The following is a 12,211-nucleotide window of genomic DNA, read 5'->3' on the forward strand; positions in this document are numbered from 1 at the left end:
TGTAACTTATGTAGCCTCACAGTGGAAGAAGGTTCGATTTGCTTGCATCTTGGACACGGAAAATGGCTGGAAACCATTCTTGACAGCGGCCCAGAGAGGGAAAGCCACTGGACGTTTAAGTGGCGGAGCCCCGCCGGAGCTAGGACCCAGGTCCCTGCTACGCCCAGAGCAGCGTCACTACTCCGCCCCCGGCTCGGCGTCTTTGCCGAGCGCCCGCAGGTTCCCAGCCCGCCCCGCGCCCCCCGGTGCGCACTCTCAGTCCGGCCCAGGCGGTGCACCTCCCACCCAAGTCCTCCAGCCCTGGCGGGCGTGCTCGCGGAGGGAAACTGAGGCAGGGAACGTGCCTGTGAGCTCGTTCCTTCCTCAGTCTACACCCACAAACCGCAAAGCTGCCGAGCCCTCCTGAGACCCGCATGGAACAACAAGGAAGAACAGGGGGAAGGGGAGGGGGCCCGAAAGCAAGCCGCGTCTGTGGAGTCGGCCGGTCCTGCCACACTCAAGATGGCGGCGCGGCAGCGGCGAGGTCCCTCAGAGGCGGTACCAGCGCATGCGCAGCGCGGAGTCCCGGCCCGGGACACAAGATGGCGGCAGCGGCGCTGGGGAGGGCGAGGCGGAGGCGGCAAAACGGGAGGTCGAGCAGAACGTGTAGCCGCGTCCCCTCGAGTCCGCTCCGGGCAGGTAAGAGCCCCAGGAAGCCATGGTCCCGCCGCGAGCCGCTCCGGAGTCCGAGAATCCGAAGCCGGGCAGCGGTGGCCCCTCTGGCGCTTTCCGCTCGGGGCCACCGCTTGCCCTGTCTCTGCCGCCGCCGCCATCTTAGGCCCGCGGGTGGGCGGCCGGGCCGGTAGCTTGGGTGAGGGAGCTGGGCCCGGAGAGCGCGGGCGGAGCGGCCTCTAGGGCCCTTCCGCTGCTGCCGCCGCCACCGCCTTTGTGTCGGGCTCCGACTCTGAGTCGCCTCAGCCCGGGGGCGGGAGCGCGCGGTGGGGCGGGGGGCGGAGCCCGAGAGATGGGCCGGCGCGCGCGCGCCAAACAGCCCGCCCCCGCTGGGTTTGGGGGGAGGGGAAGGTGTGCGCGCGCTCGGGTTGGGGGGAGCCCCCTCCTTGAGAGGCCCCCGCGCCTGCGCATTTTGCCAGTCCTTTGACTCCGCCCTCCTGATTCAGAGGGTTCTGATTGGTGCGTTACTGAGATGGTCCCGCCTCATCTTTCTCCAATCACGTAACCAGGTTCTTTTCCTTCTGGTGGGTTCCTCCGGTTGCGCAGATACAGTTATTAAGCTGGTCGGCGCTGTCAGACTGCGGTATGCGCGGGGGCTGGGAAGCCTTTGGATAAATAAAGCATTACCTTAATAATAGAGCTATTTCTTACTTAAAGTGTACAATACGCTAGACTCTACGTATAGAGACCACAGAGGTCGAATGATTCCTGTTTGTAAGTCGGAAAGCGGCAGAAGGACCTGGACCCCGGGTCTGCCCAAACCCAGAGCCGGTTCTTTGGCCGCCGACCTGCTGCTTCCAAATCACCTGGGAAATTAAGAAAAGTTTTTTAATCGTAAAAAATTGGTAAAGGTTTGAAGCGGTGTAAAATTTGTCATCCCGTTTCCCAGGCGTCCCTTTTGGGGTGTGTTTAAAAAATACAAATTCTTGTGAGATGAATCTCCCTTCCCCATTCCTGACTCCTAGGACGTGAAGTAAGGGACAGGAATCTGAATTGCTTTACAAGCCCTCGAGGTGCACAGTTGGCTTTGAAAACACCGCAGTGTCCCCATTTGGCCTCTCAGCTGTGCTGTTCTTGCTGTCTCTGCGTAGTTCAGTTACTGTATCAGTGTCACACGATATTTGTTGGGGAAACTGTCAATAAAGATGAACATGCTGTGTTACATAATGCATTTGCATGTATGATTATTGTGGTTTTAAAAGATCGATTCAAAGAAGTGTGTTTTTCACTCACTGTGGGTGGCTTGGGAGCATTCCCCCAGGATCTGATATGTACAGTTGACCCATGAATAACATAGGGGTTAGGGGCACCGATCCCGGCACTGTTGGAAATCCCAGTAGAACTTTCGACTCCCCACAGCTTTACTAATAGCCTCCTGTTGACCGGAAGCCTTAGTGGTAACATAGGTAGTGGATGAACACGTGTTTTGTATATCATGTGTATTATACAGTGTATTCTTACAATAAAGTCAGCTAAGGAAGAGCACCTGTTACTAAGGAAATCATAAGGAAGTGTAAATACATTTATAGTAGCACATTGTATTGGGAAAACTGTGTAAGTGGACCCACACGGCTCAGACCTGTGTTGTTCAAGGGCCAAATGGTATGTTCACTTTTCTCTTGGCTTAGGGATATTTTGGTTGATAGGAGCAGCTACACAATTTGTGGGGTCCAGTGTGCAAAACGAAAACATGGGCCCGCTTATTAAAAGTGTATTGAAAACTTCAAGACCACAACCATAGAGCATGAAAGCAGTTAGGGCCCTCCTCAACACGGGGCCTGTGTGACTGCAGGCTGCAAGTCCGTGAAGGTGAACCTTTCGGTTTGCAAAGTTTGGGAGGTATCATTTTCGGCCCATAAATCCCCAGATCTCCCACAGTGTCCCCTGCCCTGTCCTGGGGGCTCCCAACTTGCTCTGTGTCGTTGCCCCTCTTGCTGTTGTGCATGTGCTGCAGCATTTCACAGGTCTATGACTCTCTCTTCTCTTTGCTCTGCAGTTGCTGATGCAAGGAATTCCCTGGGCCCCCGTCCACTCCACTGCTGACCAGCCCACCCACCTGTGCTGAGCCTTCCTGCAGGCCTCCCCCCTGCCTCTGGGACCCTGTGACGTGGGGGTCCATCCGGTCGGAGAAGAAAACCCTCTCATGCTAGCATTGCAGACCCCAGAGGGTGAGAAAAAGAGGGACCTTTTGCAGGCTTAAGACATATGGGCTCAGCCCCAAGGCACCGGGAATCCCTCCTCCCCAGAGAATCAAGCCTTTTCTCCCCTCGGTTAGTGGTTCCGAATCTTTCTGTTATCACGGCCCCCTTTGGTTGTATGTATGCCCTCTTGCTCTGTGCATTTTTACTGCCAAACTGTACCGACGAAATAATCGCTCACTTTTCCCTTTCCAAATTAACGAAGATATTTATGACTGTACAAATAAAATTAATGTCCCAGTGATTCCTATGATGTTGTCAACAGCCAATCAGAGCTTCTGATCATCATGAGATAATCAGTGTGACCACAACGAGTTGATAAAATTTCAGCAAGCAAAGATAACTGATGTTTCAACATGCCTTTGTGCTCTTTTTGTGGGTAAATGTTTGATTTCTTTGGGTGCTGTGACATCTTGAGAACAACTTTGGGATCACCAGTCCAATCTCGGTTGGGCCCCTAGGAGTCTTAACAGCCAGGTCAGGAATCACTGGCCATTGAGGCTTGTGCTGGATGTGCTTTGGGTGGGGGTCGTGGAGAATACAAATCTGAAGGAGCTGACCTGCTTCCTGGTATTTCACCTGGGGATTAGGGAGGACTGAATTAGATATTTCTTCTCAGTCCCACTGGTTTCTTTAGCAACAGATTGTTTCCTGCCCTGAAGCACAGAATGAGGCAGCCACTTAGATGCCATGTCCCCTCTGGGCTGCACTCTGTTCCAGTTAGATTTTATTGGGTAGGAACAGGAAAGAGGTCCTCCTGTTCTTTTTTGTGGGAATCGCTTCTCAAGGGCAGACCCTATTCTGTGTTCTGTGCCACTCTGTGCTTTCTAAATATTTGCAGAATGAATGGAGTTCCTATTGGGTCCAGGTACCCTGCTGAGCACTGGAGAGATGAACTGGACCCAGTTCCTAGCCCTGGGAGTTCTGACCGTCTGATGGGTAGACAAACCCAGCTGATAGGACTGAGTGCCACAGTGAAAGTGTTCATGGCCCCACGGAGGGGGGTTGGGTGGAGAGTCCAGGAACGCTTCCTGGAGCATGTGAACATCGTGACAAGCCAGGCGGAGAATTGGGGAGAGTATGTCAGGCAGAAGGAGCAACATTTTGCAGTTGAGGGAACTGGGACTTAGATCCCAGGGCTCCTTTGGTACCACACTGGCCCTCCAGGGACCGGACTGGATTGATGTCTTCATGTCTGCAAGTGGTCAATGGAGCCCTCAGTGGATTGTAATTGGTGGGTGAGGGGTGGAGCTGACCTCCATGCCCTGCTGGCCTGACACCCTTCGGTCCTCTGTGTGGCAGGTCCGGTGTGGGTGCTGAGATGGCCAATGAGAATCACGGCAGCCCCCGGGAGGAAGCGTCCCTGCTGAGTCACTCCCCAGGCACCTCCAATCAGAGCCAGCCCTGTTCTCCAAAGCCCATCCGCCTGGTGCAGGACCTCCCAGGTACTGGCGAGGGACAGGGTAGGGTGGCGGGGTAGGAAGGATGCCTCAGGAGCAGCCCTGACCCTGGCTGGGCTCCATGCTTGTTTGCAGAGGAGCTGGTGCATGCGGGTTGGGAGAAGTGCTGGAGCCGGAGGGAGAACCGTCCCTACTACTTCAACCGATTCACCAACCAGTCCCTGTGGGAGATGCCTGTGCTGGGCCAGCATGACGTGATCGTGAGTGCCAGCCCAGGGCAGGGCTCCCGGGCAGCTTCTAGCATGTGGGCCTTCCCCAAATCTATCTTGAGCAGCTATTATGTGCCTAGCCCCATCTTGGGACCTGGGGATACAATGACACACAGACACACTCCCTGCCCTCATGGAACCTACACTCCTATAGGGGAGATTGACACGTAAAGAGATGATTGTAATGTGTGTGATGCTGAACTTGAACTCCATGTTGGGCACTGTGCCTGTGATGCAGTTATAAGCAAGACGGACCTGGTCCTGCCCTTGCACTCTCGGGGCCCACAGTCTACTGAGGAGCCAGTAGGATCGAAGTGTGGCATGTGCATGAAGTCACGGGGTGGGGAGGGGACAGGGAATGCTTCTCCTTGAATTAGCACTTAAGGTGACAAAGTTAGTGAAGTGAAAGTTGTCAGAGGGAAGAAGCACGTTCTAGGAATGGCAGTGTCCATGTGAGGGGGCCGTCTGGCAGGAACGTGTGCTTTTGGATCCCTATCAGGTGGGGCAGACTTTCCTTACTGGGCATAATCAAGCCAGTTGGCAGCCCCATTTTGCAGATGAAAACACTGAGGGTCAGAGATGGGAAATGACTGGCCCAAGACCTCGAGCCAGTAAGAGGCAGAGCTGGACTCGAACCTGATGTGATTTCAGGGCTGCCCTGCCTACCATCACTCATACTCGGGATCACCAAAGGAATTTCATCCATGGGGTCTTGCTCTTTAAAAAAAAAAAAGAGCATTTCTTGAGTTTTTCCCTTTATTCCTCTCATTCTCGTGTTTAAGGAGGAGAAATTAACATGTACAGAGGGTTCTTCTCCTGCCAGATGTCCTATTAAACTGGTCATATTCATGGACTCATTGAATCATCTTCCCAACAGGAGGTTGGGCCTGTTTAGCATGGCCATTTTGAAGGTGAGGGAATTAGGAAGGGACGTAACTCTCCCAAGGTCACACAGTTTCAAGAGGCAGGCAGGGGTGGAGCCCAGTGTTCTTTCTGCATCTCAGCCCCCTTTGCTCTTCTCGGAGCAGTAGGAGCAGGGGGCAGGAGGGCATCAGGATTCTGTAATACTGGGACTCCTAAGGCACTGGCCCCCGCTGCAACTCTGCTGGTCTCCCTCCACCAGTCGGACCCTTTGGGGCTGAATGCGACCCCACTGCCCCAAGACTCAAGCTTGGTGGAAACCCCCCCGGCTGAGAACAAGCCCCGAAAGCGGCAGCTCTCGGAAGAGCAGCCAAGCGGCAATGGTGTGAAGAAGCCCAAGGTGAGCGTCTGCGGGCTGTGAGGACGTGGGTGGTGAGCGGCCGCCCCAAGCGGGCAGCCGGCAGGTTCCCTGCGAGGGCTGGGCAGTGGCAGGTCGGTCAGGAGGGGGCCTGGGGCACAGCTCGCGAGCTGCGCCGGTGCAGTAGCCGCAGGCCAGCTCTCCTGACCCTGGTGCCTTCTACTTTTTTGCTCTAGATTGAAATCCCCGTGACACCCACAGGCCCATCGGTGCCTAGCTCCCCCAGTATCCCAGGAACCCCAACGCTGAAGATGTGGGGGACATCCCCCGAAGATAAACAGCAGGCAGCTTTCCTCCGACCCACTGAGTGAGTCCCTGCTGATTGGTTTGGGGGCATCCATCGTCCATGCGTGCCTGGGACCATGGGGTGTGGTGGCAGGGCACCCCTCCTCCCTTGCCTCTACTTTCCTCTTTGCTCCTTTCTGTGCCCCAAGGGTGTACTGGGATCTGGACATCCAGACCAACGCTGTCATCAAGCACCGAGGGCCTTCAGAGGTGCTGCCCCCACACCCCGAGGTGGAGCTGCTTCGCTCCCAGCTCATCCTCAAGCTTCGGCAGCACTACCGGGAGCTGTGCCAGCAGCGAGAGGGTAACTGCCTCCTGGGCCTCAGGACCCTTGCTTCCGCCCACCCTTAGCCAAGAGCCGGGCTTGACCCGCTGGGCTTGGGAATGGCGCAGTGGAGCCTAGCGCTTGAGAGTGCAGGCTGTGGAGGGGACAGGCCTGCTGGAGCCGCAGCTCCGCTAACTGCTTACAGAAAGACTGGCATCAGTAACCGCAGACGCCATCATTAACACTTCCAGAATGCTTACTGTCTGTCAGGTACGTGCGAAGCCTTTTCGTGGCTCTGTGAGAGGGCATAGAACCAAAAGTACCTGCACCTCATGCATTGCTGCCGGGAGGAGAGGTGGAATGGGAAGTCCTCAGTGAGCTGCGGCTTTTATTTAGTAAAGAAGCCTGCTTGACTTCGCTGAAATGTAGTGTTTCTCCTTTCCCCTTTTCCCGAGCAACGTTTTGTAACACTCTGCAGAAAACTTGTGATTCTGAGTCTACCTGGGGAGATGTTGCCTGCAGGCGGAGCGCCCCTTACTGCTGCCCCTCTGGTGCCCGCATCCCCCCCCTCCCCCGTGTGTTGGGCCCACGTGGAGGCCGCTGACCGAGCCAGACCTTCACCAGCTCATCTGTTCCACAGGCATCGAGCCCCCTCGAGAATCTTTCAACCGCTGGATGCTGGAGCGCAAGGTCGTGGATAAAGGCTCTGACCCCCTGTTGCCGAGCAACTGTGAACCGGTCGTGTCACCTTCCATGTTTCGTGAAATCATGAATGACATTCCCATCAGGTACAGGCCCACAGCTGGGGTCGACTCGGTTGGTGGGGGGGGCGGGTAGGTGTGTGTGGCCAATCTTGTATAGAAGGGTTCTCACTCTGCCTGCTCTCGGTCCCAGGTTATCCCGAATCAAGTTCCGGGAGGAAGCCAAGCGTCTGCTCTTTAAATACGCAGAGGCCGCGAGGCGGCTCATTGAATCCAGGTTTGCTCTAGGCATAACCCAGCAGGCTGGGTGTGTGATCAGAGTGGGGAGGTCCTGGGCTCTCTGGCCCATCTCATGGAGCTCGGTCATCGCTCTTGGTGGCAGGAGGAGGGCCGGCTCCCAAAGAATGTCAGTGCAGGTGGGGTGGGAGGAGTAAGCGTGGAGCAGATGCCCGACCCCCGGCTCCATTATGTGCCCTCAACTGGCAGGAGTGCGTCCCCCGACAGCAGGAAGGTGGTCAAATGGAACGTGGAGGACACCTTCAGCTGGCTGCGGAAGGACCACTCAGCCTCCAAGGAGGACTACATGGTGAGTGGCCCCGGGGAAGGAGGCCAGTGGCAAGGCTCTGTGGCTCCTTCCTCCAGCTGCCTGCCTAGGCCGGGCAGGACCCCACAGCAGCCTGTTGTGCGGTTCAGCAGACCTTTGATGCTCATCAGTCCCCAAACTCCCGCATGTAGAGATGTTTGTCCAGGCTCCTGGCTCTGTCCTAAAGATGGTCTCCATTAAGGTTCTTTAATGGAATCCTGTGCTCGGCCACACACAAGTAGCTGCTTTTTCAACTTAATGAATGTTGAACATCTCCCTTGAGTAGATTTTTGGACACAGGTGGACAAACTGCCTTTTCTTGGGTGTGTGCGTTCGCCACAGTGAAGAACTGGCACCAGATTCAATGCCCTGCTTTACTGTGTCCGCAGCGATTCTGTTTTCTGGCCCAGACCCGCCACTTCTTTAACTCTCCACCAGCACTAGCAATGGGCTTTCTTTTCAGGATCATTTTTCACAAGAGACAAGGTTTCGCACTTCACGATAGTAACTGTACTTGACACGTAGAGTGACAAAGGTAGGTGTACTCACTAGCCAGAGTGACTCATTTTCACTCATCACTTTCACACGTGTGATTCAGCAAAATTACAAATGCCTAGTTAAATCCTTGCCAGTTGCTAAAAGCTCAGATCTCAAATCTGCAATGACCAAGGACCCCTTTTTGTAATGGTCTCTTCTCCCTGGTAGATGGCAAATGCTTTATAAGCGGGGACTGTGCCTGCTTTGTCTGTTTCCCCAGCAATTATCATGGGATCTGGCACAGTGTAACCCCCACTAGAGGTGCTGGCATTTATTGGACACTTGCTGTATGCCAGGGGCTGGGTCAAGCCCTCAATGGGAATGATCATATTTAATACTCAAACTGTTTTATCCGGTAAGTATTTTGTGTTCCCTTAACAGTTGAGGAGTAAGATTCAGAGATGCCAAGGGATTTGTCTAAATGACACAGCTAGTTAAGTAGCCGTGTTTGAAAACGAGGACTGCTGGACGTCTCCAGCCCTCCCCCACCGGCGCCCCGGAGCCCTGATCGGGGGTGTCTCCTCCAGGACCGCCTGGAGCACCTGCGAAGGCAGTGCGGCCCCCACGTGTCCGCCGCGGCCAAGGACTCCGTGGAGGGCATCTGTAGTAAGATCTACCACATCTCCCTGGAGTACGTCAAGCGGATCCGTGAGAAGCACCTTGCCATCCTCAAAGAAAACAACATCCCAGGTAGGAAGCCAACGGCAGGGAGCCAGCTGTGAGGCCATCAACTCTGTTTCCTGGGCCCTGACGGAGGGGACAAGCGAGGCTGAGCCTCCAGGCTGCAGGCTGCTTTGGGGAAGTCTGTTTCCCCCAGCAGTGTCTGGGGCAGGACCTGCTGTCCTTGGGCTCGGGAGTTCCAGCCCTCCTCTAGGAACTGGAGAAGGGCTGGGAAAGGGAGAGCCAGAAGGTGGTGCAGACAGGCCGGGGGTCAGCAGTCCGGTGGACTTGCGTTGGCACCTGCTCTCTGCAAGCCCCCGTCTCCCCACACCGCGCTCTAGTGCCTGGCCACAGCTCATACGTGAACTCGGGTAACTCTGAGCGCTTGGCCCAGAGAGCTCCCTAAATAAGGTACCGCAGTCCCTAGGAGAGCTACGCAGCTCTCCTCCTCCCGTCTGACCAGCTGGGGGCCTGTCGACCCAGGCCACCAGCTCCTGCCCCTGCTGATTTCCTCGCTGTTAACGCCGTTATGAAACCGTCTGAGCTGCATTCTGCTCCTCTGTGGGACGAGACTCACGTCCCCCGGTCGCTGGGACACGCGTGAGGCCCCAGCACGCAGTAAGCACTGCGAATGAGCCGAGCCGAGGCAGGGTGGCCCCTCACTGCTCTCCCTGCCCACAGAGGAGGTGGAGGCCCCAGGAGTGGAGCCCCGCCTGGTGTACTGCTACCCGGTGCGGCTGGCCGTGTCCGCGCCCCCTATGCCCAGCGTGGAGATGCATATGGAGAATAACGTGGTCTGCATCCGGTATAAGGGAGAGATGGTCAAGGTCAGCCGCAACTACTTCAGCAAGCTGGTAAGAGCTGGGGTGAAGGGAGAAGGCAGAAGGAGCCAGTGTCCGCAGCAGGCGGCCAGCGGGGAGGGAGGGAGGGAGCACTGTCGGAGGACCGCTCTCTGCCCCGCAGTGGCTGCTTTACCGCTACAGCTGCATTGACGACGCCGCCTTTGAGAGGTTCCTGCCCCGCGTCTGGTGTCTCCTCCGCCGGTACCAGGTATGGGCCCGGGGCAGCGGCGGGGGGGGGGGGGCTCCGCTGGAGGGTGGCGGGGGGGCTGAGCCCTGGAGGCTGACGGCGGCCACTGTGCAGATGATGTTTGGCGTGGGCCTCTACGAGGGGACAGGCCTGCAGGGATCGCTGCCCGTGCACGTCTTTGAGGCCCTCCACCGGCTCTTCGGCGTCAGCTTTGAGTGCTTCGCCTCGCCGCTCAACTGCTACTTCCGCCAGTACTGCTCCGCCTTCCCAGACACGGACGGCTACTTCGGCTCCCGCGGGTGAGGGCCGGGGGCTGCCGGGGCCCTTCTGTGCAGGCCCGGCAGGGGCTCCTCTAGAGCAGAGATGCCACCTGGGCCGGCTACCTCCTAATGCTTTAGGGTCTTGGAATCGGGCGGTACTGGGTGTAGTCCCTGCCTTCACCCCTTGCTAGCTGTGTGACTTTGGACTGGTCGCTGTACTTGCGGGAGCCTCTGCTAGCCCCTGCCCCAGCCTGTGGGTTTCTCGGTGAGTTGGTCCAGGCACGGAGAAGCACGGGAAGTGGTAATTCACACTACACGGGAGGGTGGAGGGCAGTGAGCACGGGTGAGAGGAGACAGGCCTGAGACAAGAAGAGGGCTGGCTCAGCACCTGGGGACCTCCTGGCTGGGGCCTGTGCCGCGGTCACCGCTGAGTCCAAACTGGGTTTGAGCCCCAGCCCTTCCACTAAGTGGCTTGGTGGACCTGGCTGCCAAGCCTGAGCCTCTCCATCCTCAGCCCTTCAATGGAGTCGGCCACACCTTGTCCCAGGATGAAATTAGGGATGCGTGTTGGCCTAGGGCCCGATAAGGGCCCACCCCTTTGACAACGTGGGGTGCTTAGGATGCTCACCTCTGTCCCCAGGCCCTGTCTGGATTTCTCCCCGCTGAGTGGCTCCTTTGAGGCCAACCCTCCATTCTGCGAGGAGCTCATGGATGCCATGGTCTCTCACTTTGAGGTGGGTGTGCTGCTGCAGGTGGGGGGTGGGGGTGCCAAGCAGGATTGCCAGCCACCTGGTGGGCAGCCTTTGATGTCCACCCCATGCCCCCTCCCGTAGAAACTGCTCGAGAGCTCACCAGAGCCCCTGTCCTTCATCGTGTTCATCCCCGAGTGGCGAGAACCCCCGACGCCGGCGCTCACCCGCATGGAGCAGAGCCGCTTCAAACGCCACCAGCTGGTCCTGCCTGCCTTCGAGCACGAGTACCGCAGTGGCTCCCAGCACGTCTGCAAGAAGTGGGTGCCCGGGGAGGGCATGGGGGGGCGGCAATCACGCCAGGCTGAGCCCCACCCTGAGCTGCTCCTTTGTCCACAGGGAAGAAATGCACTACAAGGCTGTCCACAACACGGCCGTGCTCTTCCTACAGAACGACCCTGGCTTTGCCAAGTGGGGGCCGACGCCAGAGCGGCTGCAGGAGCTGAGTACCGCCTACCGGCAGTCAGGGCGCAGCCACGGCTCTGGCTCCTCCGCTTCCTGCTCGGAGAACAAGGACCGGGACTCGGGTCGCGAACAGGGCCCTAGCCGCGAGCCTCACCCCACTTAACACATCCTGCGGGGAGGAGGAGCCCCAGGGCGCTGGTGTGGACTGCTGGGACTCGGGCCTCTTGGGGCTGAGCAGACCCCAGGACCCTCCCCCTGAGGTGGCAGCAGGACTCAGGCTGCCAGTGTCATAGGAAGATGATGCCTCTGCCAGGGCTCCCCCTCCCTGCCCGATCCCCCAACTCCTCACCTCAAACTCACTCCATCTCCTATGTAAATAGGTCCCATCCCTTCCCCGTCCTCCCCCAATCCCTACTATCTTATCACCATCGTTTCATTTGTAAAAGGAAATACAGAAACCCCCCTAAGAATGCGTGAGGGTCTTGAGGGCCGAGAAGGCGGAGAACCTGGAGCTAGTCCTGGAACCACACCCTCTACATCCAGGCTCACCTTCTTATGACCCCTGGGCCTTCACACCCCAACCCAGGGCTCCAGTGTCTAACTTCTCGCCCTGCTGGCCCCACAACTGGGTCTCTGGTGGCCTCTGCCTGTGTCTAGCAAGCCTGGAGTCCAGAGCCCTGCATCGTCTGTCTGCAGGCCCCAGACTCCCACAGCCAGGCCTGCACTCCTACCTCCAGGGAGCAGAGGACTGGGGGCTGTCCCCAGGCAGAGAGCAAGACTCCTGCTCGACCTGGAGTCGCCACAGTGAGGGGGCAGCCAGCTAGGCTTCACAGCCTGGGGTCGGTAGGAAGAGCAGCTCTGGGCCACCATGGGCTTCAGG

General features: G+C 57.4%; 1 protein-coding gene across 3 annotated transcripts; it reads left to right on the plus strand.

Moving 5' to 3' along the window:
• Nucleotides 1-239: 239 nt before the first annotated feature.
• Nucleotides 240-11,801, plus strand: PCIF1 (phosphorylated CTD interacting factor 1). Of its 3 annotated transcripts, none has more exons than XM_036075395.2 (17): nucleotides 240-678; nucleotides 2,708-2,981; nucleotides 4,212-4,354; nucleotides 4,445-4,569; nucleotides 5,702-5,839; nucleotides 6,034-6,164; nucleotides 6,292-6,446; nucleotides 7,048-7,195; nucleotides 7,302-7,385; nucleotides 7,595-7,694; nucleotides 8,756-8,918; nucleotides 9,570-9,742; nucleotides 9,852-9,938; nucleotides 10,032-10,216; nucleotides 10,818-10,911; nucleotides 11,011-11,186; nucleotides 11,266-11,801. In XM_036075395.2, the coding sequence occupies exons 2-17, from the start codon at nucleotides 2,917-2,919 to the stop codon at nucleotides 11,492-11,494; spliced, it is 2,196 nt and encodes a 731-aa protein (XP_035931288.1). In that variant the 5' UTR covers nucleotides 240-678; nucleotides 2,708-2,916; the 3' UTR covers nucleotides 11,495-11,801. The 3 variants fall into 3 exon arrangements, with proteins under 3 accessions (XP_035931288.1, XP_035931292.1, XP_035931291.1); XM_036075399.2 differs by having other exon boundaries at nucleotides 2,708-2,879; XM_036075398.2 differs by lacking the exons at nucleotides 240-678; nucleotides 2,708-2,981 and adding an exon at nucleotides 3,175-3,288.
• The last annotated feature ends 410 nt before the right edge of the window (nucleotides 11,802-12,211 follow it).

This window comes from Halichoerus grypus, chromosome 10, assembly GCF_964656455.1.
Source record: "Halichoerus grypus chromosome 10, mHalGry1.hap1.1, whole genome shotgun sequence".
Taxonomy (NCBI): Eukaryota; Metazoa; Chordata; class Mammalia; order Carnivora; family Phocidae; genus Halichoerus; species Halichoerus grypus.